This window comes from Colossoma macropomum, unplaced genomic scaffold, assembly GCF_904425465.1.
Source record: "Colossoma macropomum unplaced genomic scaffold, Colossoma_macropomum, whole genome shotgun sequence".
Lineage (NCBI taxonomy): Eukaryota > Metazoa > Chordata > Actinopteri > Characiformes > Serrasalmidae > Colossoma > Colossoma macropomum.
The window spans coordinates 25796375-25823521 of record NW_023494804.1 but is presented as its reverse complement, the minus strand read 5'-3'; the positions used below and the strand labels follow the sequence as shown (position 1 = coordinate 25823521).

General features: G+C 37.4%; 1 protein-coding gene across 5 annotated transcripts in view; it reads right to left on the bottom strand.

Moving 5' to 3' along the window:
* Positions 1 to 27147, bottom strand: part of psd3l (pleckstrin and Sec7 domain containing 3, like) — a 164653-nt gene that overhangs the window by 19350 nt on the left and 118156 nt on the right. For all 5 annotated transcript variants that reach the window (XM_036595147.1, XM_036595146.1, XM_036595145.1 and 2 more), the window contains 3 exons: positions 20458 to 20501; positions 10180 to 10370; positions 6097 to 6167 (listed from right to left, as the gene is read on the bottom strand). In XM_036595147.1, coding sequence (XP_036451040.1) covers positions 6097 to 6167; positions 10180 to 10370; positions 20458 to 20501 — 306 coding nt within the window. The remainder of the gene's footprint in view (positions 1 to 6096; positions 6168 to 10179; positions 10371 to 20457; positions 20502 to 27147) is intronic.

Here is a 27147-nt window from a genome sequence, read left to right as displayed (position 1 = left end):
TTTTTTTAAATGTGGACCTCAGTAGACATAAAGACCAGACATGTCTGCTTTAAGAAAAGGTTTATAAATGACAGCACAACTACACTTTCCATGAGCAAAATGTGCTCTGCACCATGCCAGCCACCTGATTGTGCTGATGCTTTGCTGGATAGCTTCAACTCAAAAATTGTTTACGTTATGGATGAGACTGCACCAGTTAAAACTATGTCATGTCAACAGAAAACATTATGGTGAAATGCTACTGCTGCTCAAGTCCAAAAGAGAGAATGTAGGACGGTTGAACACAGATGGCGTGAACCAAGCTTCAGATTCACAAAGAAATCTACAATATCTAAGATAGGCTGCATGATTACAATACAATAATGTGCAAAGCTAGACAATCCTTGCTCTCCTTGCTCATCCTTGTTTTACTCTATAGCACTGGATATACTTCAGATTCAACTCCTCACTTATGTTGGGCGTTTTTCCTAACACATTAAAAATTGCTATTGTGAAGCCTCTCTTAATAAAGAAAAATCTAGAAGCAACTTTTTTTTAGTGATAACAGACCTTGATCTCAGATCTATGATTTATCTGAAAAATTGAGAAAATCGTCTTTAAGCAAATTACAGGTTTTCCATCCTTAAACAGCTCTCTAAATCCTTCTTGGCCAAATGCTTTAAGACTATGGGATGTCTTACAACAGCTATAAAGATGATACTTGGCCCTCTTCCCAAACAACTATGGTCCCCTTGACTCACTTTCTAAATGCTTTGGGCACATCATTAACTGAATAGGACAAAACATTCTGCATAAAACAGAGATTATTTTATTCAGGAATAGCAATAAGAGGCACACACTAGCGGATTCGAGAGCCCCAACATCTAAAGAACTAGTATGTAACCTTGGTGTATTAATGTATTCTGACCTCAGTTTTAGCAGTCTTGTCAAAGCAGTTACTCAATCAGCATTTTATCACTTAAGAACATCAACAAGATCAGAGATTTTCTGACTAAAGCAGACCCGGAGGAAATCATCCACATCTTTATTTCTAGCAGGACTGATTACTGTAATGGTCCTAGCTGGTCTCCCAAAAAAGACAAACAGCTTCATATTCAAAATGCAGCTGCCAAAGTTCTCACTAGGAGCAGATACATTACCCTCGTTCTTGAATCCTTACACTGGCTACCAGTCTGTGACAGAAGAGACTTTAAGATACTATTACTGGTCTAGAAATTGCTTAATGGTGTAGGACCAGCTTATTTATCTGATAATTTCTTCTCTTTTGAATCTACTGTTTTATTCATGTTCTAATTATGTTTTTAATTTATATTCTCCTACATCTTTTACATTTTTATTCTGAATTATCTTGCAGGTGCTATAGAAATAAACTTGCCTTGCCTTAACTGCCCATAGAGTCTGATAAGCTATCTTGATCCTAGCGGTCAATACTTACTAGCTCACAAATGATGACCAATTCTACTTCTAGGTTACTCTCTAAAACCACGATCATCTGTGCTTACTGGAAAATACAAGGGAAAGCCAATTCTTTCAGTCATTTATTTAGAAAGAAACAGCCAATCAGGGTAATGATTGTTTAAATCTCTGTCTTTGAATTATTCACAGCCAGTTATACTCACTTTTATACTCACTCACAATTATGAATAACTAATGTGCTTTAAAAACTTAGAAACTAGCCCCTAAATGGTCCAAAAACAGTGTCCTCGAAATAAAATGTTTAGGAATAGAAGTAAAGTTGACAGAGCTGGTTGATTCTGTTTGGGTGAGGCTTATTAATGTTATCCATCGATTTCATATTAGCATGATTAGATACTTCAGTAGGCTGCTTATTGACTTCACAGCGTTTTCCGTGCTCATGCTGCTCATAATCATAATTAAAGCTGCACAGTCAGCTGTCGCAGGCAGCCCACGTGTGCAAATTAAGTGCGAGGAGGAAATTTATGTTTTAAATGTATCGTGCGCCATTAAAATTGTTCTGTTAGAGAGATGAGTTATCCAAATAATTAAACTATTATTAATTTCATATCTGTAATGTGATTACAAGACCTACTTACTTTATTACAGGAAAAAGTGATTATACCACTGTAATGAGCTAATGTGTACCACGTTACCCCAACACTGCTGACCACAGACAGTTCAAGCTTGAATAAACAAATATTTCTCCTCTCTGCCCTCTGAACATGTCAGAAGTTAGAAGTTTCAGTTTGTAAGACTCGGGATGTGTCTCAATATGTATTTTATGCATTTATTTACATTTTATGCATTTGGTTCAAACCAACTGATTGAAAATTGCAGCTAATTAAATTCTGCTATGTCTGTAATAGCTTATATGTTTCAGCATGTAATGAACATTTAACAGCTAACAACTGGAAAATAACTTGTGGTCAGCTTAAATAATTGTACTAAGGTGACTATATAAGATATGACAGTCGTAATATTTACAATGAATATTAATTTCAATCGACCAACCTCTAAGTGAATAACTTTTAATGATTACAGTCTATGAAGTTACCACAGAGCACAGAGAGAGAGAGAGAGAGAGAGAGAGAGAGAGAGAGAGAGAGAGAGAGAGAGAGAGAGAGAGAGAAAGATCAGATAAAACATCATCTCTTGAATCCTTTCCACATTTGAAAGACTATGATACATAATCCTCAGAGGCACGCAGTAAGGCCCTGTCGAGGACAGACGCGAGTGATTGACAGAATAAGTGAATCTGTGTGGTGTTCTGATAAGTGCGAGTCAAGACTGTGACCCTGCCGCCTCCACAGAAAGTCACAAGGTCCATTTCGAATTAAAATTCAAAACGATCCTTCACTTTTCCTGCTCAGCTGATGAGCCACTAAGATTAATTTAGCATGATTGCTACTCCTCCGTTAATATAACAGGCACGATGTTCGATGACTGACACTGTCGTGGAAAGCTACGGCTGGCACTGAAATCAGCCGCAAGTCCAAACGTAGGCACTAACACTGCCTGTTTCCTAGCAATCCACTCACGGCTGTGCCTGCCATATGACACCACAGCTCTGGAGCTGATAAGAACAGAAACGAAGAAGGGGGGAAAAAAAAGACAAACTCTTAGGATCAGAAAGAGGAAAATTTAGATACCCGATTGTAAAGTTTTGAAAGAAGTATCATTTTATATACTTTAAAATGTTTTAACCAATCTAGAATAAGCTTTGCATTAAAGAAGAAAATAAACTTTGTTGCTATATCTTTAGGCAAAACAACTTGTACTAGCATTTCTGCATGCAAATGTCGATCTGCATTTTACATTAAAAGAGCCACAAACGGACTGCTAGGAAACAGGCAGTGTGTGTGTTTGCATTTCTAGTTGGTGTCAATTTTAATGCCATTTGCATTCTTTAAGCATTCTTTGCATGGTGAAATAGTTCTGCAGACTGATGGAGGATATGTTGTACATGGTTCTACACAGAACCCTCTTGAAAATGGTTCTATATAGCACCAAAAAGGGTTTTGCAACTGTTACGATGTCAAGCTTGTAACAGAGTACCAATTTTGGTGTTACATAGAACCATTTTCAAGAAGGTTCAATACAGAACCATATACACAACACATCCTTAATCAGTCTGAAGAACCATCTTACAATACAAAGAACCCTTTAAGCATGCAGATGGTTCTTTGAGTGCTCATGTTCAAGTGTGTAGGTTTCGCCAGCACCTAGTCAAAGGGGCAAAAAGAAAATCTACAGTGCATTATTTTTGAAATATATCTATAAAAAGCTAAAATCTAAGGCAATGTTAGTTAACAGTAATGTATATCATTATATATTTTCTGGAACGATATAGGATTTTCAATTCTAAGGTCAAGACTTGATTTTGAATATTTTATGTGTTAAAATGTCGCGATTCTACACAATATTACACAGATTTTAGCTCGGACAAACAATTCATCTTTGCCCCAGATAATACTAGATTTTAGTATCTGAATTCACGATCATGACAAAGGCAGCAAATTTCCCCCACTGATTTATCCAATGGTAATGATGAGGTCTGGTGATGAACCATTTTACAGGCTTTGAATATTAAGAATATTTCTGTATTTCCAAACTACATGTTTTTAAAATCGCCCTTCATACTGACATTGCATTGTTAACTTATATTTAACCTATGAAGCAGATATCAATATGGTTTTATTTCTGAGATCATTAAACTCATTATGCTTCCATGGTATACCAACCCCCAGTGGCGAACCATGACTATGAGAGCTAGCCTTCTAATTGGGCCTTCAGTTCAGACCATAAATGCCAAAACTCAGTCAAAGGCAGAAAAAAAAACTTGTCCAATGCAAATTTTTACTAGCGCCCCTATGGGATTCTAGTTGTATCTTGGTACTAATAGTAAATCACATTAATGCTTTTTGGTCAATTTATGTAACCATGTTAACTTATTTTACTGTGTACGTGGCAGTTTTACTGTGACTCTTCGTAAAGAGTCCTGGCATTGAGCTGTTTCCCATTTCTAACAACTGACTGAAACACACTGGTCAGGCTAGGGGCTACCACTTGTATACACAGTCAGGACTTACAGAAGACTCTGAGTGACAATTTCTCACAAAATCTTCCACCCATTGTAAACCAAACCGTGATCAGTCGACTCCTCTGTCAGTTCCTAATTATGTTAGTGATTAGTCAAACACATTAGGTTTCAGTCCAGGTCCTGAAGTACAAACCAGTGGGAAAGCTTGCTTGGCTGTATCTGTATCTACCCAGATATCGCAGAAGAAAAAAATATGACTGGATAACATTTTAGTTGGGTGTTTTGAGGATTTAACTCTTTTGTTTTCAAACACAACTTGATATAAGGTTATGAAAGTATTTCTACAATACTTGCAGGGCTGAAATGCAACAGACATGATGATTATATGAAATGAAATATGCTAAAAATTACAGATACGTATTTTTTTTAAATTTACAGAAATCATTAGGTCTTCCCTGAGGGTTCTTTTGAGTCTTTTCATCTGTTAATTTACAGTGATTTCTTAGGCATCTTTGCTTTTAAAGCTTCAGTTTCCACATGCAAAGTGGTACAGTTTGTTGTGCTCTGTGGTGAGGTGACATCGCTAGTTGGTATAAAATCAGTTAAACTAGCTATAATGTTTTTTTTTTTTTTAACATTTTCTATTTATTAACAATAATTATCTAAATTATCTAAAGTCCTATTCTGAAGAAATGTATTGTAGTTTTGAGATCAATTTCTGTAGCCTCAAGTTCCCAAATACTAAATAGAGAAACAAAGACCAACACAACAAACGAATATCCAAGTGTTTAACTTATTCAGGCCAATCCTGTTAACAACTAATGAGCAAAACTGCCATCTCTGTATGTGTGAGTCTTGCACTGTAAGCTAGAAACAGGGACTAAAATCATGTATAAACAAAATTCTTTGTGTCTTAAAGTAGGTCTTTATTTGCAAAGAGCAAAAATCTTAACAACATACTGGCCATTTATTTGGAAAAACTGCTGCATTCTAATAAACAGGTCTCAGATACAGGTACTGACTGTGGCCATCAGAGCCAAAAAAACAAACCCACACAACTTCAATCAGATGCCAGACTTCAATTCTCAACTAATGGTTTTGTGCTGTTGTTCATCTTTCTCACAGCAACATGTGAATGACTGCTTTCTATTTATTGTAAATGTTTCTGCAGAGGAACACAGCCTTGCTCTGTAGTTGTTAATGAGTAAATTAAATTTATAATGGAATGCAAGCATCAACGTCTATTATTCTGAAAACATTAATAATTCAAAATGAAACATGTTGAATGTTCCACATGTTGATGTCTATGCAAATGAATGAAGTGGTAAGTGCTGCAGAGCCATATTTAACAGCAGTTACACAGCACTGTGCAAGAACAGACACCGGCTGGCAAAGAATGACTGATTATCTCTCCGCACCACAACCACAATCAAAATTTTTAATGTCGGCTACATTAATCATTTATGGAGAAGGTCAGTGCAACATAAAAAAGAAAAAAAAAAGGTCAATTACATTAATACAACAAATGAATCTCCTACTTAATGGAATGTGGTTTACAAACAGTAACTACATGAAAGCAAAGAGAATGGGAACAGTACCTTTTGTAAATAGAGGATCATGCCTTTCAGAACAGCATAAAAAGTCTTCCAGCCCCTCTTTCCTCTTGGTGCTGAAGCAGATAAGAAACATTTTCTGATTATACATTTATAGTCACAAGTTATTGTGTCTGCAATGCATCCAGCCAGCAATACTAACTAAAATTCAGTTAGGCTATGACTATCGATTATATTAATAACTAAGTATATACTGATTAATCGAGTAATCAGTTTTCAATACAGGCCAAATAATGAAAATAAACAAAAAACTTTAAAAAGGCATTTCATTAAAATAACAGTACTGTGCAAAAGTTAGAGACCACCACTTCTTTAATTTCCAGTCAAAACAACTATTAAGTAGCGTTAACTATGTAAATAGCCAGAAGTTTTATTACACACTACTATAGCCTAAGAATAGCTCAGCCAGTTTGCACTGAAGTCCTTGTAGTTACTGAATAATATGCCTTAGTATGCAATAAGCCTAGGATTTTAAGGGGTTAAGTTATTCATTTTTCAGCATCAGGACAATAGAGAGAAAATACATTCAAATTGCAGGAAATTACACATACACACATCAAATCATTATTACACCATTCAGTACTTAGTATATCCACTCTTTGCCTTAATTACAGTTTTCAGTCTTTTCAGGAGACGTGTTTCAGTTTTTCAAAGAAATATGCCAGGGTTGTTTTTTCAGACCTCCAAAGTTCAGTCTTAGAAGTTGGTTACATTTCATAACAATCCCATTCAGCAATGTTAAAGTTTGTACTTTTTGGTGGCCAGTCCACTGTTCTGAGAACACCAGCCGATCTGAATCAAGAATGGAGCTTGATTTTCATGGTCGACCAGGTCTAGCATGGTTGTTAGGGGTCCTAAAGTGTCCTCTTCCTTATGCAATAACTAATCTACTCAGAAATATCTCCTGATAGATGAATAACTTGCATAAACATTTTGAGTGGATTTTTAATACATGAAGGGTGGTCTCTGGCCTTTGCACAGTGTATATATAAAAACACCAGCATAGAAATGCATACACACAGGTGCCCATCAGACCAGTAGAGGAACTTATCATGAAAACTGCTAACTATCTTTGTCAAGTAATAAAAGATAAAATTTTTACGATGTATCGTAGCAATCGAGTTTACTTAATAAATCGTGACAGCTCTACGATTTAATCATTTCAATTTCACCTTTTCATTTTGTGCATTACTGTTTAATCTATTTCACAGTAAGTGCTTCAATAGATCAAGTTTACAAGCATGCTAAAGGGGCTTTGGGAGTCATCCAAATCCTTCTGCCCTCATTTGTCCCTGTTTCAGAAAACCCTTGTCTTCCCCCGTTCTTCACTCAGTTCGTAGAAGTGTGCCTCTTCTTGGTTACGCCTTGTGGTGAGGACACTGGCCTGCATTCTTGCATCATATGACTGGTTGGATCAGAATGCAGCAAAGGCACACATAAGCCCCGCTGTTTTTAACTCTACTATAATAAAGGTCCACAGGCCCCATGGGTGGCGTTAACCTCGCTGGCACTAAGAGTATTACAGGCATGGGCTGAGACCGGTAGGCATCCCTGTACCTGGGATGGCGCCACAGACTCATCTCACTAATCACCACCTCTTCTATCACATTTGGAAATGCATTAGCGGAGCAACTGCTGCTGACCTAGGATCAGTTTCTGGTCTTTATCGATTGCTGAAAATATACAATCTGAAACAGGGCGTTTTCAGGATCAGCACTCTTATTCTAAGATGGTTTGTAAAGGGTTTCTAATTCAGGGCCCTAGAGAACTGCAATGGAGTGGTGCCAGCTTATTTCTATTTAAACACCATAAACCATTAGGTTCTGGCAAATTAAAGCGATAGTTCAGCAAATAATCAAATTTGCAGTTATTCTCTTACCTCATATGTAGTCAGTCAGCCTAGACATGTTCGGTGTCTGAGGTTTGCCTCTAGTTTGGCATTTGAGCAATAAGGCAAATGTATCTAGCAATAAATGGAAGTCTACGGCCACCAGTTAGCATTGTGCATGTCTAAATCATCACACATTTGCCTCAAACTGCATTAAGCTGTAAATTAATATCAAATAGACTAGTTTGTGATTTCTGATCATGTATTACATATTGTTATGTATACGCATAGACAAAAGTACAGACAAATTTCAGGTTTTAAGATGGTAGATACAACTGTAATGTGCAATTTGCCCATTTTTATAATTAACAGTACATTGGAAATCACACAAAAGTCTATTTAACAAGATACTGTTTGAGATATGAGTAATAATTAAGCTTGTAATGTAAATTTAGACAATTATTGTTTGCAAAATTATTATATATAAACAATATAATCATGATCCAAATTCAGTTAGGAAGAACCACTTATGATGGTTACAGAGCCTTACCCTACTTATCCTTACCCACTTTCCCTGTTGGTATTATAATTACCATATAATCACCAACTGGAATAGCTTATATTACTATTTAATAACTTATAATCATAACTATATTCTGTACATACGACATGTCACACTTAACATCCAGTGGTTCTCCAGTGTCCGTTTGATTAGAAAGCAAAATATTGCAAAACTGGCGTGTTGACATCCTTCTTTTAGACAAATCTGTGCATGTTAATCTGGTGAGCAGATCTCCTGTACCGGAGTTTCCTTGTATCATTTGCATACTCCCCAGCAGACTCTGCCAGACTGAAAATCTATGTTACAATCTTTCCATGTGGCAGGATGCTCTGTTTGGGTTGCCTATAATTAAGCACAACCTTTCATTGTGTACATCTTTCAACTAAACATAGATAAGAATGACTGTACAAAGAGAGTAATAAATAAAGGTGAAGCAATGAAAGAATGAAATAACTATGATATCAACTAAAATTAACAAAATGACTGGAGCAAATTAAGTCTGATACAAATTAAACAAGCCAAACAAGTCCACAATGGGGGCAGAACCTCCCTCTTCGAATAATATTCCACTTTATGTCAAAATAAAGACGATGTTTCTTGTAAGCACATACTAGCTTGGGGCTAACATATTAGCTTGTGACTAGCGCTTTATTATAAAATACTGTACTTTTATGAAGTTAAATGCTCTAGTAAATGCTCATGAGCATATTACGGTAGACTTTCAGGCAGCCCTAATTTTTTCTAGTATTGAAAAATGTATTGAATCGAAACACTACTCTATTGTATCAAAGCGAATTATGAATTCTGTGAATTGTCACACGCCTAGCTGTTAACTACATTAACCTCGTAGCTAATGTACAAAAATAAAAATGCAAAATTCAGATGCCAAAAGTGTCTCGGCTGATCTACTACATTTAGATTTTTCACTGACACATGACTTTAAGGTGAACAGACCACCTGTCTGTCAGATTTTCAAATGAAGCCATGGCCTTTGTGATCTTTCCTATGATACCGTATTTAATTTTAGACCATATCAGGCAATAAGCTGTCATGTTATCATATAGGGATAAGTAAATTACCTCCTTTGTGTACATAAATGCCACTGCCACATACGTCAGAGATGAGCTTTAATCCTTGGCCTTTTTAGCAGAAATAAGCAGACCACTAGCCAGTCAGCAACTTTTCCCCCCTCCTTTGGCGTGCGGTGAAACTCATTAGACGGGGGAGATAAGTGGACGTGAAATACGAGGCACTAATGCCAAATCCCATCCATTCATGTCTGGTTGCTAGCAGTGCTGCATTCAACCTGTTCTTGGTGCCAGCACACATTACACTGCAATTATTTTAATGACCTTTTCCTTTTCGTCTTCACTCCTATATATAGCCAATTTCAGCTCCGGTTGGCTGGATTTAGTTGGATGTTTATACAAGAGAAGCATGCAAGGTTAGAGTATTTGTTTATTGAACAATGCTAACAGCATTCTAATATTTCTTACTAGTAACAATTATATGGAACAAAAGATGTTTTAGGGCTATGTGACGCGTTAATGCACCTGCACACCAAATACAAATCCAATAAATGCGCTATATTTGAGAGAGACGGAGCCTAACTTGGAAAATGGATACAAATATTGGAAGAAAATGCTCACAAATCTGATTAACAGACAACAAGCCTTACTTTTCTTTCCATCCATATCAGCGTGGATTTTGCGGGCCAGAAATCCTGTTTTGTAAACAGCAGCATTGGGGTCATGGGCGATGTCCAGGAAAGGGTTGCTGCCACTACTGATCCTGCTGATGCTCTTCGTGTGGGCATTATCTGCCTTGTCCGCAAGTTCAGACAGTGATTTCTTCAACTCGTCCCCATCGCTAAAAAACAAAGGCAAAAGGACACAGTTATATTTCTCTCTCTAATCAACTCTGTATCTTCCCTAGATAGACAATGCACAGACAATGGTATCTCTTAAGCAAAGACATGGCCCATTTGGTTTTGCTACATTTGGAACCCAGCATGTGACAAAGCATAATGGTATTTAAAGCATAGTTCAGACTATCAAACTCTCAGAGCAGCTCTTTTCTATTTATTTATATCTTTTAGGTACATACTAATTGATGCTCTGCACTCCTGTAGTCAAGTAGAGTTTTTTTTTCTTCTGGCACCTCTTCATACATGACTGAGCAACAGGGTTCAGTATACATTTTAATAATACACCCCCAAAGAGGTAAAACGTTCAACATGTTTAGAATATCAAGGACGACACAAGTGCAATTATGCTATACAAGTATGTTAAGATGTGATGTTGCTGATGCTTTAGCAACAATTTCATGTACCTTCAGTTTCCCATGTTTTCTCTGTAAAAAAAATCACTGCTTTGTTCGTGCAATCTTCATTTTAAACCTGCACAACAGAATTTTTTTCACAAAACTGGACTTTCCAAAACTGCCATAATGGAAGGCTTTAATATGCAAAGAAACCTTTTAACCAATCACCAAATGTACTTCCAGCTGAGCTTCTTTGTGTTTGAATGAATCAAGGCATTCACATCTACTGACCCAACAAAGAGATCATATTTGTTCAGAAATAATGCAGTGCAATCTTGGGGTTGGGTGATGTATAGTCTGTACCAGTATGCACTGATATTTATATACCATGACACTGCTTTTCAATTTTAGCAATATTTGATGATCACTGAATAACTGTAACGATAACTGATGGATAATAAGCCTTAGGTCCACAGTATAATGCTCATAAAATACCAGTGTTCCTGTTGCCAAGTGGTAATGTACTGTATGTTTCAGACTGTTTCAGTCTAAAATATATAAAAAAGAAATAAAAAGTAAATTTCCTTTCCTGGAAATGTGGTTTCTGTTAGGCTAACAGTTATAATACTAAGGCTTCCTTTGGGGTAAAAAACAAAACATACTTTTAACACAGAGTAGAAATACTCAGGAAAATTGAGTTTACTGACTTTATTAACTGCTAACTTACATACTGTGTGATGCTGTGATACTGTGAAATATTTGAAGAATATCATGCTATTGAAATTTATCATATCACATCAAGGATTTGCTAATGTTTTTAAAAAGTACACATCCTACCATTTTTTTATACTTTAGTTTTTCCCCTAAGGTCCAGTTATTATGACCTTTTTCTAACCTCTTTTTTTTGTTCTTCAGAATTAAACATGCTGCTTTTGAAACTGTGCCTTTAAGATGACCTCTGTTCAGATTGGCTGCCCTGTATTGTAACGCATTCAAAAGCAGTCCAGGCTGAAACACTTCACACACACACATCAGTGTGAATGGGTGGGGTTAACCGCCTGTAGATATGATGTATTTGAATCATCACAAAAACACTGACTTTAAAGCAGGCTGTTTTCGTTGCTTAGTTTCCATATAAGGACTGGACAGTGAAAATTCAGTTTTCCACAATGTGAGCACATTTAATATACTGTATATTAAATGTGCTCACACTTTTACTTAGATTATATATGGAATTTAAATAATAATTGCAATATACCGGACTATCGCAATAAATATGGTTCGTATGGTGCAGGCCTACTTCATACTGTGTGGCAGGCAAGGGCACGGCTTTTACATGTAACTGTAGGAAAAGATTATCTGCACTTTTTCCCCACCCAGTTTAATCTGCGGCTGAATTGTGGCCAGTTGATTCTCCTCTTCATGACCGTATTGGGAGGTGTTTTGCTCATGCCCTCCTGTCAAGCCGCAGTACTGGGCATAGCAACAAAAGCTGAAGCATGGGCACAAAACTGAGCTCGAAATCTGAGCACCAAATGTTCTGAAACACTGCTGATTATCTCTTACACTGCCAAATTCAGCCTTCTGAGACCTGTGTGCTTTCCCTCCAGAGACTCTGAGGACTACAGAAATATGATTTGCCATGGATTATGCACAAATATAGTGAAGCCCAATGCTATCGGGTAAGCTTTGACAGAAATATGGAGGATGGTAGAGAGCAGCTATTTAAACAGTAAAGGTGCTACATAATAATGTGTAAGAATAAGGGTTCTTGAACGGGGACATTAAAAAACAAAACGGAGAGAAAAGCTGAAATTTCAAGAATGTATTTGGAACAACTGGCAAAATCTGACAATATATAATTTGGTTACTACACATTTCCACAACAAGGGTAGCATTTCCAGGATAATACAAGTTGAATAGATCTTTTTACAGAAGACTGGGGCTTCCTGTCATACAACTGTCATGCCGAGGGCTAAAAGCTATCCCAAACATATTTTAACCTGTGATCTCCTTTTGTGGTAACATCTGTGGAAAGAACTGCTCTGAATTACAATAACCCATCTCATAGAAACAGCCGAGGTTTTTAAGAATCTCCAATATCTCACAGAAGTATTTGAAGGATGGTGAACATGATGAGTTAGTGCCCATGTGGGCTGCTGAGTGTGGGAGGCCGTCTGTATTATGAAAAACTGCCCAGTCATTCAGCATCTCCATCTCGCTCTGGCCAGCATTATCACGATCAATACAGGTATCTCCCTGAGTGTTGGACCACTAACACATACACCCTTTTAATATGGCTGACTCTTCCTCCATATCAACACAGCGACATCTGAGGAGATAAAGCTGCCCTTTATTGCTGTTCTTGGACACTCTTTCTTGGTCTATTATTATGGTTTATGGCCCAACCAATATATCAGTTGGCCAATAGAATCAGAGAATACTGTGCTATAGGAATTTATCAGTATCAGCTATAACATCAAGGACAAAGCAGCTTGTTCTGTTATATTGTTCCTCCACAGCCCTGTAACAATAAACCAGCTTATTTTATATAGTAATGAAGAGATGCTAAGAGTAATGGATTGCTCACATTTATAACAGTAAAATAAGTTGAACTGGTTAACTTCAACACAAAACACTATTAAGGTTAAAATACACCAAAAATCTAAAGTTGATACTAACTACTAACCCAAGGAAACATGTTTAAAACACAAAAATAACTAAGTGCCAAATAACAGAAACCAGCAGCTACAATATTTAAATCACTTAAAACTTTGCAAGTTTCTGATGTTCATTTGAGTTTAGAAATTCAAAATGTGATAACTGACTCTCATTCAGTTTTCAAATCCATCGTATCAATTTTGTGCAAGTAAAGCACTGTTTAAGAAAAACTGCTAACATTTGTTACATTTTTGCTCCTATTACATGAAGATGGTTGACAGCAGTATAATTCAGAACCCTTAAGCTTCTTAAAGCTGGCAGTCACTAGTAACTGGAGCAATCTGCTATCCTCAGACATCACCAATCAAACCAAACATTTTGCTAGAAATACATTTAAAGAATTTGGTCACCCGTTTAAATCTCCCTGCAGAGGAGTTACAGAGCGTGCACGTCCACGTTGGCCAGAGTGAAACGATCAGCAAGTATAACTAAGTTTTCTGTGTGCTACTGCTTCATAAAAGAAGCATAGTGCTGCCTTTATTGTTGGATGTGTCTGAGTGAATGTGCACACATTCCAAATGGAATTCATGAGCACTTATTATATTGTTACCTGATCAAAACTGGTACCAACGGAACCTAACGGCATTCAAGGGTGTTCTCTGTTTTTGTTACCACTTGCAGCTGAAGCCAATGACAATTTAGTGCATCCTTTACCCTTCTAGGAGAAGATAAAGTCACCAAGCGCTATTACATCACCAATATATGCACTAGAATGAAAACTACAATGGTATGTTGATGTATTGATTACTATCTTTACTTGGTAAAGAATTCATCAAGATGACTAGTTAGTTAGGAAGCTAATGCTAATGCCATTAGCATATGCACTAGCCTTCACAGAACAAATGTTTTTGCTCATAGTTTCACATGACAGAGAAAAATTTATGTATCTACACATCTGCTAACATTCTTGTGAGTGTGCACAGAACGGTGCAGTATACTGCTGAACATCAGCCAATAAGCTCAGCTAATTAGCTCAGCTCATTAGCAAGTAATGTAGCTAACTGGCCAAATCAGATAAAGAAAGATAAATTATACAGATTTATAAATATAAATAAAGTTAACCATGGTTATTTTAACGCTTCCAGCTGTCTCAAACAGGTGAAGAATAATTTAAAACTACAACCCTCTATTGGTGGTTCTGTTGGTTGCCATCTGAGCTCTTGTTTTTGAATCTGTGGTGGAAAAACACCCTTAGTGAGTTCATCCATGAGAAATAATTGTCTAACGAAGTTCCTCATGAGTGTACATCTGCCAAGGCTGCAGTTGTAAGTGTTATTCAGTTTCAGAGTGCACTCTTAAGGACAAATGCACTGCATGTCTCTTAGATGACTGACTGGAGACAGATGGCTGCGTGTATATCTAAACGGGAGGTTTAGCGTGTCTGTCATTCACACTCCCACAAAAATCTGTAAATCCCCTGAGACATTGTCTGTCCTTCTATCCTAGCTTTTATTCAAAGGCTTGTGAATGTGACACTATGGAATAAATCATACCAAAAAATCCACATACCTGTCACCCATGCTAAAATAAGGTTCCCAAAACCAAAGCAGGCAGATACGCAATGACTTCAATTACTCAGTAAAGATGTGCTGTGTCTGCAACTTTCACTGATGCTGTGTGACCATATGGGCCAATTCAGCCATAACTCATCTCATCGAGCATTCCACAGGAATCTCTACAGCAGAAGAAAGTGAGCAGCATTTACGAAGATGAGTTATTTGATCAACCTACAAAGGGAACAGGGCAATAAATTGCCGTAATTGGATGGGACTAGCACCTGTTCTCGGTTCTCGAGAGGCAGACATTGCTATGCCAGAGGATGGCTCCGCCTGGAAAGTGAAGAATGGGGCCAAAAAGCATGAGGACAGTGAGCAAGAGCACCGTCAGTGCTCCTTTTACACCAACACTCCTGCAACATGCTGGGGAATTAGCTGCCTCTTTCATATGCTGGCCATATTATGTTAACATATGCTAACTGCGAAGGGGGGGAAAGGGATAAAAACTACAAGTATAGCACAAGCTGAAGTTAGAAAAGCCAGTTAAGCCTGTGAGGAGGGCTGGAAAGAATATTCAATAAAATGAAATAAACTTGAAAATCAAAATAACTAAAAACTGTAAAATTAATTGATTAACTGTTGGAGTATTCTAGCGCAGTAATCAGAGGTGACAGTATCGATCTTAACACTAGGTGGAATCCAAATAAGCGTCCTGTAGCTCTGGACTGCTGGCCAGCTGGCATGCTCTCAGCTGCATTTATTTTCAGGAAAAAAAATTAGAGCATCCTACCGAGCTACCTGTCTAGAGCAATAAGAGACGTTCTTGTATGTGGAGTTAAGAGTGATGTCACTGAGTTTACTGCATAGTCTGGTAAAAAGCATTTCTAGGTGGCTCAAGAACCTTGATCAAAAAATATGAAATTTTATAGATTTGAAAAAGGACGCTGAACAAAAAACAAACAAACAAAACAAATTAGTATGTAAAACAGTCCATGGTCTTTGTTCGAAAACACTTGTTCCATAAACAGTAAACACTGGTTGCTGGGAAGCATTTGAATGTTCAGTGGGCATTACTTTGCCCCATGCCACTACAATATAGGCCCCTGCTCACTTAAAAAGCCAGAGGCTTTCAGTCACTGCTCAAAAAGATGTTATTTACTTAGATTATGTGTTTTAGGTTTAGGTGTTTTGTGTAAACATTCACAACGAATGGATCAACAGAAATGATCAAATTTTACTTGGAATAACATTCATTTATTTTAACGTAGGTTAAAGAATAGTTCTGCAAAAAATCTAAATTTTCAGTTTTCTATATCCTCCAGAAGTAGGCGATTAGTTAAGACATATTTAGCGTCCAAATTTTGCTTCTTTAGATTTAACTTGAACTGCAAGGCTGACGTTGCTAACAAACAGCCTAAGTCAATAGTCACCCAATACTGAAAATATATCCCCTAAACAGAAACCTGCTCAAACTGCATCCAGGTCTTCACTGCGGTTGTGCATTCGTGCTTATGTGGTTTAGGACACAGTATGACTTTCCGTGAGCTGTAAAAACGAACAAATCTTTACCGTGTTGCTAAACACAGTATTAAGCCACTTTAGATAACAGCTGTTGTGACCAATTCTAATACCCTTCTGGATGCGATCGATTGCATTCGTGATTTCTGTTGTGATGATATGTTCAAAAATAGAAACAGAAATCGTGAACGTGATCTAGAGGCCACATGCCTGTGTGATGTTCGTGAACATAAACGGGACTCACGCTCTGCAGGGAAGATGGAATTCGGCACATCACTTGTCTAAAATGGCTGCCCTCTGTGTTCAGCTGTACAGGGATGTTTTGATCATTTTTATAGCTCACAGTAACACATACTGTTTCTAAACTGATGACTTGATGATCTTATAGAAAAGATTTGACTTCTGACTACTTGTGTTTGTTTGCAACATAAGCCTTGCAGCTCTATTGCAAAACTAAAGAAGCAAAATTTGGACACCAAACATATTTTGGTGTCTATAATGTGGAGGTCAGATTGCTGTTTTGAACTGTACTGTAAAATGCTGCCTTCTGTCCTTTTTGTCCCCCGTCTCGGTACACACAGTAGGTGGGGGACATGGATTTGTGGCACTCCGGCACACTGCACACACACAGATTCTTATTAAAACACAAGCAGCTGTCTCTGAGAACAGTTTTGCCAGATGCTACAGCCTGGATGGGGTTAGCAGGAGGTCAGAGAAGCTGCAGTGAGGTCACTCACTCTGTGCTGGTGCTGTGGAACTTTGGGCAATCAGCCTCCAACAAAATACTGAATAAGTAGTGACTAAGATAAAGTACTTAACTTGAGTGCATGTCCACTGTGTGTACAACACAGGGTCACCACTCTAAAAACAAGCTTTAATCTTCTTTTAATCAAAACCAAGCTTTCAAATAAAGGGATATAATTTGCATCTTGATAAAAACTTCAGCACCACAGACTTCACAGATGTCACAGGGCATTCTCTAGTTTGGCCTGACGAAAGCAGCTTATGCAACTTCCTCAGTTCTGGTTTTAAAGGTGATCCAGCAAACAAACATAATGAGTAATAATATGCCAGTAGACAAGCATCACCTTCAAATGACATTTTATATGCCAAAGTGACTTTGGAATAAGCCTTTATTATGTTACGCTTTCTCACTTCCTATGAAGACCACATTAAAAGACTGAACCATAATGTCTGTGACACAGCTGCCTAAGAGTTGTACTCATCTTCAGTAGATCATGAGTTTGATCCCCGGCAATGCCACAGTAATACATGACTGAGAGTCCAAGAGAGCTTAAGTGGTCTTTCTCTCTACTTGGGTGGGATGGCCCTCCCACTCCACATATTACTTAGCGCAATGCTAGCCAACTGTTAGCTGATGTAACAGAACTAACAGTTGGTGTTCTCCTCCAAGCATGTTGAGCTGTTCAATGGCGCTGCATCAAAGGCAATTTAAGAGGACGCGTGGTGCTTCATGTGTCTCAGAGCAAGCATGAGTTAGCTTTCACTCTGCCAGGTGGGTAACACTGTGTGATAGAGGGGAGAACTTACTACTGGCTATGACTGAAAAGGGGAGAAAAACTGTCATAAAAATGGTAATGCATATGTATGTTTGTCTCCCATGTTATAAACAATGTAAATGTACCCTTAGAGGAGGGTAGTTCATTTGTGTCCTTTGAATTGGTTTTAATTGCTTTGTGAAACTAAAAAAAATAAATAAAAACCTGAAAGCAAGGAAAAACATTTATTTGAAAGTGAAAAATGTAAAAACACTTAAAAACAGAATGCAGTAAAATTAAGTTTACTGAAAAAAGGCACTGATAAACATACCCTTGGAGGTATCACCCTAGTGACAGTGTTTGTACCCAAAAAGTACCATTTCGTACTGTTTCAATGGAAATTAATAAACACAGGCATTAAAAACCCTGTGATGCACCCAAAATCATTTACATGTTAAGCATTTAAATTAGTTTGTTCACAAATAAAATAACTTGTCTGTGATATGTTTTCACTAATCACTGTGGTCTTATATTGGCAATTTAAAAAAAATCAATGTTGGTTTCATTTATTTTGTTTCTGTGTGAAAATTTTACTTTTGGCCCTGAGGTCCACTTTCACATCTGAGTGGTTTTATATACCAGACACAGTCATATTTTTTTGTAAATGTAGTTTTTGTTACTGTGCTTTTACAACTGATACATGTAAATGAGGTCTGTTCTGATTGGTTGCATCATTCAAAACGTAGTCTGGGCTGAAACACCACTTTTAATTTCAGTGTGAATGGGCAGGGCTAAACTGTTTAGGCTGAATGTAAATGTAAATGAATCGTTTTTTGAAACATCACAAGAATAATGGACTCAAAACAGCCTGTTTCTGCAGCTTCCTTATATGGACCAGGAAGTGAACAGCACACGTTACAACTTTGAAAATGTTCACACACTACATAAAACACATTCCAAAAAGAGAGGGAAATTCAGTTTACCATGATATAGGCCCATTAAATGTACATTAAAATCATTAAAATAAAAAAGGCTTGCCTTTTTAAAGGTGCTGCTGATATTTGCTGATATTTGAATATTTCAGATTGAGTATTTGATAGAATTGTTGAAAAATGACTCAAAAAGTACTCAATAGCAGCAGCTCTACTTGTTAGTTAAGGAATTCAGAAAGGATGAAAATGATTGTGTGTGTAAATGTGAGCGAGATCAGGCTGGTGTACTGTGGCAAAACACTTCACAAATCTGGGCTGCACAAACAGCTGATATTTGCTTCTGTTTGGAATCTTCAGTTACGCAGTGAAACTAATACACAGCTACTTTACGCTCAAGGGAGAAAATTAATCACACACGGTTTATGTTGTATTCCTAACATCACTGTGCAATTTCTGCACAAAAAGGTATAATGTATTCAGGATCAGGCATAAATAGGCCCTTAAGGCTACAAATGAGGTAAATAACCTCAGAGAAATGTAAATCTCAAACATGGTCCAAACATATCTGTGATGACACGCAACGAGAGAGCCTCTTTAAATCACAACTGGCCTGCCATGCATGCAGCAGAGTTGGCGTTTGCAGGCTGTAATTTGGTAGATTACCTAAGGCACAATGGGACAGCCTCACTCTTTATCATTGTTATCAGGAAGACAGACTGTCATTCTAATGTGATGTTTTTCTGATGCTAATTACGGCTCTTGTCTCAACTGCCACCAATCCAATCATTTGCCTCAGAACATACATGCAGTTTCACACACATACACATGCACACACAAACAAACACTTGTGTATTTGTGTGAGTTTGTCACCCTTCTTTATATTCTGGCCTGGCTGGCCTGGAATAGCCTTTAGCTGAGGCCAAGTCTAATATATACACATTCTAGGTCACAGCAGTAAATCAAAATGAGAAGTGCAGTTCAAAATAAAGTGGATGGAGAATATATTCCACAGACGTAATGCAACAAACTCCTCACTATATTCCAATACCAGCACAATACATTAACTAGAATTAGAAATAAGCATTGCATGGAAATAAGTATGATCTTAAATGATAAGTTTTAAATGAGCTAGAATTCCTTGTTTATTGCACTATACACAGCTGCAAAGGATTTTTGTTTTTACCAAGACAGACATGATTAAGCCGTACATACAGTACAGTAATTGGCCTCATATTTCTCAGCATCATTAGACTACTTTCAGTTTTGAAATTTGCTTCTTCATCTGCCACTAACGACACGATTAACTACACTGTCACCAAAATAACAAATGCCTAAAAATAACTAAAGCACACCATATGTTACAGCCCAAATGGAGCAAATATCTTGCACTTCTAATGTACAATGTACATGTATGTGTGTATATATATATATATGTAACAGGTGTATAATGTACTTTGTCAGAATAGGTGTTTAATGCATTTTGGAATGAACCCCTTCAGTTATGAATAAAAACAGAAGAAGTACATACATTGCCCATTCCAGCTTCTCGTTCTTGATAGAGTTGTACAATGCCTGCAGAGAAAAAAAAGACACACAAAGATATCAGTATAGCAATCTACACTTTTAACAGAAATTCCTCCCATTATTGACAATACAGTTTTTTACACTTTAATACATGCGGTGTTTTATGATTCACCAGAGGGAAAATAGCACGTAGCACTTTATTCAACCGTTTGAACAATTGTTTAAAAAACACGAGATGATTCAATTGCTGTGGTGTTGTATGACGCTACATATGTTTGGTGCCCCTGCCATCAACAGTTATTGGTCAAACACTGCAGCCGTGAAGAGTGATGTCAAGTGTGTTGGTCTCGCAGCTTCCCCCACCTACTTTCTTTTGAATCATGATTCTACAACGCCTCGCGCACCTCTGAATTCTTCATTCTTCCCTGATATAATGAAGACTTACAGACTCTTTGACCTCATTACAGCCTGCATGGTGAAGGAAAATACTGAAGCTAAATGAAGTGAGACAGAAGGTTCTAATGATTTTGAATCTAATCATGGTGGCGCAGTTACACCACTAATGCATCTACGTTGACCTCGGAAATGTGAATCAGACAGTATTTTCTCAGTGCAGACAGATTTAGATAAAACTTTCAGGCCTGAAAGAACTGAAAAAAATAATTTCAAGCTATTGCTGGCTTTGGTTTCAATTAAAATATATAGAGTACCGTGCAAAAGTGAGAGACCACCCTTCATTTATTTAATTTCCACTCAAAAATTGCCATTTTTATTATAATCATTTTCAGGAGATATTTAGATTTAAGATAATTCACTTGCATAAAGAAGGGGAAAGTAGGAAAAAACAGGAGTTTCCAAAAGTGGAGTTCAAAAACAGATTAAAAGTTATAGGAGTCTCCATTTACTCCTAACAACTCTGCAAGACCTGGTAGACCACCAAAACTGTCACCATCAGATAAACAGAACTTAAAGCTTTCATCTTTGAGAGAGAGGAGAAACTCAAGCTCCACTCTTGCCAATCTACAGGTGTTTCTGTCCATCCTTCCACTGTGAGAAGACACTCAACATCATACAGTTAGCACCACTTTAAAAAGGATCTCTGGATTTCCTGATGTTAATATCTCAAATTAACAGTCAACTGTTGCTGGCATAAGCTGATATTGACTGTTGCTACAGTTTGATAAAAACAGAAATTTTGGTCTCACATTTTCACTTTTTATGCTCAGCTAAGAAACACCATAAAACATTTTCTGATGTCATTACTTTCCCCTATATGACCTCATTTTAACGGGTGTTTAATGGGTGTTGATAAAAGTCAAAATGTTGCATAAAAGCTTCAATAAATAATAAGAGAGCGTTTGAAATAATCAGTGTGCGGACACTTATTTTACGTTTTTCATCCAAGAAATACTGTCACGTGACCGAAGATTCAGATCAATTTTCATCTGTCAGATAAGAAAGCTGTTTAAGACGTTTCCCCTCTGAACATAATTTGCTATGCTTCTCATCTGAGGTTCATTGAAAACCTACAAAAAAAGAGCTCAATGGCTGACATTCTGGAGTTGCTGTATGGATGTATAAACCCCTACATCAGCATAGGGGTGAACAGTGAGACCTAGTTTTTAGCCACTGTCTGACACAAGGCTTCACAAATCCCTAGTAACAGCTTTCAGAACTTCGGTAGATACATGCAACTTATCACTACATCACATAGAAGCCCACAGGTACACCAGCTTGGATATTATCACCTATTCTGGCTACGGCAGTTTAGTTCCGCGCTTTCACACTAAAGTTATAAGGAGTGTTTTGGACCAGGCTGCTATCTAAATGATGCAAAATACAAGGCCCCAATCAGAACAGAGGTCATTTACATATATCAGTCTTCAAGGCACAGTTAGAAAAAACATCCTGTTTAATTATAAGGGCTAAAAAAAAATGTTGGAAAAGTCAAAAAATGATTCAGACTGTTTCTGGAACATAAATCCACACATAAAGACAAAAGAACGTACAGCCCTTTTAAGGTGGACAAAACGGCAAAAGTGTAACATTACAGTACTCGACATGTTCACGAGTCACGGTACGTCTCATACTGACTTATTTTTAGATTTGAAAACAAGTTTGAACAGACTAAATGTACCAAATAAAAACAGCAGTGTCATATTTAAAAATGGCTGCGTACACTAATTAAAATATTTTCTTCCCACATTTGCAATGTATAATATAAAAGAAAAAACTTATTATATAAACTTTATTATTAGAAACTTATTATTATTTAAGAATAATAAGCATGAAAAAATAATCACTTGACAAAAATTTATGAGATATGATGGTAATACAACGAGCTAAAATCCAACCAGCTACTTGTTAATGAGTGCATGATACTAAAGAGATGCTATTATTCAGTTATTGTACTTTGGTTGTTTATTTGTTTATGTACATTGGTTGTTGTTTACAGACTCTCTATAATTAGCCTATATATATTTTTTTTAATGATTCATGCTTTTCTAAAGGCACTAGTGATACCCATGATATAATCAGAAAATTGTGTTGTGATGTAATTTACCACAATAATGTTATATCACCATACCGCCCACTGTTAGACATACTACTATACAATGCAAAGTTTTCAGATGTTCTATGTAGCTGTGAAGCAGCATAACAGCCATCTACATTCAAGGCCACAAAAAAAAGAACATCTGTCAGTCTATTTTGTCTCTGTCACCACTAAGGTCAGACATTCATTGTGGTCATTTGCGGTCATGCAGCATGCATTACAAAGTCCTGACTTTAATCAACATAAGCTACTGTTAACAAGAGAAACATTACATAATGCCTGTATAATAGTATAGCAGCTGCCGATAATTGAATCACTTCATCGCTCCAAATAAAATGTTATTCAGCTCACTGTAGCTCTTTAAAAATGGTTGTAAACAGCAGATACGCCCTGAACACTCATCTACTGTAGCTGAAAGAAAAATCAATTTCCTTTTACAACAATTACAGAAAAATCTGAAACAAAATGACATGAATAAATGAGGAATCACCTTTGTGTGACCTTAAAGGTTTAATAACCTACACAGTTTGTTATTCTTACATAAATCCACACATAAATCTAAAAGAACAAATGTAGGACAGAGGCCCTTTAAAGATGGACGATATGGCAAAAACAGCGTATTTAAATACATGTTCACGAGTCACGGTACGTCCTATAGTTACTTATTTTTAGATTTGAGAACAAGTTTGAACAGACAAAATATACCAGGTAAAAACAGCAGTATCATAGTAAGATGGTAATGAGTACCATTCGGTTGTCAAATGACGTAACACTGAAAGGGTAATTCCTCAATTCTCCAAATTTATTCTCCAAATATTCAATTGTTCCAATTTTTTTCTTTTTCAAAATAATTCAATAGTTAGGGTGTACAAAGTCATTCAGAATAGTCTGATGTAAAATGCACTGTTATATAAAAATTTACTGAGTCAAAACTGTTCAAAGAAGGAGTGATAGGAAGTCTAAAGCATTTAATGCTTCTAAAAGCAACCTCACGGAAGGTTGTTACATGGTTTTTTCAGATTTGCCACTATTGTACTATTATAAACATCATATATAAAAACAAGACTTGCGTAGATTCATTGATCATTTTAGATAGCACACAAAATGGCTACATTTGCATTCTAGAGACTGATCCCTGGTTCCTATCACCATCACTGTAAAGAAACCTAAGTTTCTCTACAATTAACCATTTCCCAACAAAAAACACTCTGAATAACAGCTTGCATGTCAAAACTTGAACTATGGAGAAATTCTAAACAAATGAGTGGAATGTGAGCTTTACAAGCACTAATAGCTCAGCTTAGGAGATGCCACTGTGATTGTGTGGTGTCCACTATTGCATGTTTAGCCCCCTCCTCTGGTCACCATTAGCACTGAGAGACAAAGCAGATGCAACCTAGCCTGAGGAAGAAAATCCTGCGTGACGCACAAAGAGCACTCTACTACATGGGAGAATGTATATATATATATATATATATATATATATATATATATATATATATATATATATATATATATATATATATATGTACCACTATCCACCAGCAGAAAATGCAGTGCAGGAAAGAAGACAAGATGCACTCAGTATCACAAGTGGTCAGAGACATAAGATGTCCTGTGCATTTGAATATCCTTCAGAAAATAAGCCCAACAAGACAGGCTTAGGTAAACTCAGAATATAAAATAAGTAAGACTTTTGGGTGTAATGCATAAGGAGGTAAGCTAAACCACTTACAAAGGTGTAATATCTAAAAAGCTTAAAATACATGTAAATAGTCTTGAATAGATTCAAAAAAGCACAGATTAAAATTACAACCATGACTGTTGAAATCATTTAACACGCAGAGTTCATATTCATACATATCCCACTATGAAGCAAACTACACAGGTTCAAAGCATTCCAATACAATCAACACAACCTGGGAAATTAACACCTGCTTCATATTAAGCATACTTCAAGCAGCAGTATTTGGAATATAGGTAATAAGGGACCAGACACATGAATTTTTAATTGCCCAATAATGGCAAGCGGGGGTGTCTTAGAGAGAGCGAGAGAATGTATGGGAACAGGTGAACATGTGAAGTTCCTAAAATTACATATGTTCGGTGTCAATGTCAATCAATTCAAACAAGCAGGTAAGAGAAACCAAAGAAAGAGAGGGGGTGAGAGAGAGAAAGAAAGAGAGAGAACACTAAGGGCAAGGTGACTTATCAATCTGTTAGAAAAGCGGCAAGTCCGACCATCACTTGCTAACAACAAATCCATCCTGCGTTAGATAGATGGGTAAAGGGAATCACTGAGCCATCCATCAAATTGAAAAGCCCCACTGCTCCCTGTTAGCCTTAACTGAGGAAGCGAAATTCACTCCAAGAAGCCAAGAAACCTTCCCACTAGAGGAAAATGCAGCATTTAGTTCAAAGTGAAATTAGCGGGCTGAGTGCCGCAGGCATTACACCACTGAACAACAGTGTGAGAGCAGCATTCCAACTAACAAGTGGCAATTTACTGGCTTATAAAGGCTTCAGCATATGTGCAGTGCAAAGACTGTCATTCTACATTATTGATCAAAGTAGCATGTTTAAATATAGCAACATGTGATTGACAGCAAGAAATCCAAAACCATTCACAGTTATAAAAATTAAAATCCAAAGCAAAATGCAAAAGCTGGCTGGACTCACTGCAAAAGGAACGTGTGTGTTTACCTTGTCCTTCTTGGACTGTCCGGAGGAGAATTCAGAGGAATTGGACATTTTCAGGGACTTGGAGCGGTTCTGGGGTTGCCGCCTGACCGACTCCTCCCTGCCATACTTGACCGAGCCGCTGGCCCGCATGCTGCGGACCTTCCCGGTGCCCTGAACGCTGTTTACACCAATCATCTCCTCAGCTAAAGCGCGCGCACAGAGGAAGAAAAGAAGAAAAAAGCCACCTGTCCCGACTACTGGTGCTCAGAGAGGGAGAGCGGGAGAGCAGGAGAGCGGAGAGTGAGCGCAGGAGCAGTTGACGGAACGTGTGAGCGATCGCACACGCTCTAGCACGCACACACACACACTCTCTCTGAGGCGTCTCCTCCCTTCAAAGCGCCAGCATCGCGTCCAACAGTGTTTTGATTCGGAGCTTACAGTTCCTCTGGAAGCCACACACCAGTGACTGGGAGTTTGAGAGAAGAGGAGGGATAGAAGAGACACAGAAGGAGAGAGAGGGAGAGAAAAAGGAGGGAGAGGGGAGGATAAGGTCCCTCCCCTTCTGGAGCGAGCCAATGTTCAGGAGAGACCCAACGTTTTCATTCTGAACAGCAACAGCACACTGCTCTTGTGATGCTGAGCAGCAGCCTCATTAATGTCTGCAGTGGGAGTCTGAAGACGGCAGAACAGAGGAGCGTGGGATGGTGGGGATGGTGAACACATGCACGCACGCTTGTTTTTGTATTTCGTTAGGACGTGGGGTCATACACATGAACTGCATCCCATACATGTGTAATAAAGCATTTCCAGAGCAAACTCTAACCTCAACCTCAGCAACCAAAAAGAAATGCTTTTGCCATTACAGCCTTAAAAAGTAAGACAAACAGCTTTTGTAAAAAGGGTATAACGATACGCTCCACCCACAATTCAATTCAGTTTATGATGCCGAGTTCATGATTAGATACTCTCAAAATATTTTGGACAAAATCTGAATTAAAAAAATGATAACTATAATCCTGTTGCTGCAACTTACCAATCAAAATTTCTAGTGTTGCTGGTATCATGATACCACAATAAACTGTTACACCTCTTATCGGTGACTGATAACACTGATGGCTTGGAAGATTTTATTATCGATCCAACACTGAAATTATGGTTAACTAACTATGTTAATTCAGTGCCCAAGCATTCAGCAGTTCACTCACACATGCACTGGCACATGTAGTTATTAGTACTATCCATTTTCATTCTTTCCAACTCACACAAATGAAGACACCACCACAGCTCCAAACAAACCAAAGATTGAAGGTTTAATTTTCAGTCCAGATAGAAACACCACAGTAACAGTCCTTAGGCAAGTTATTAATGTTACGTCCCCATTGTAAGCTGCTCTGGATAACATACATGGATTACATAAAATACTGTAAATCTACATTTGAACAGTTTACAGTAATTGTC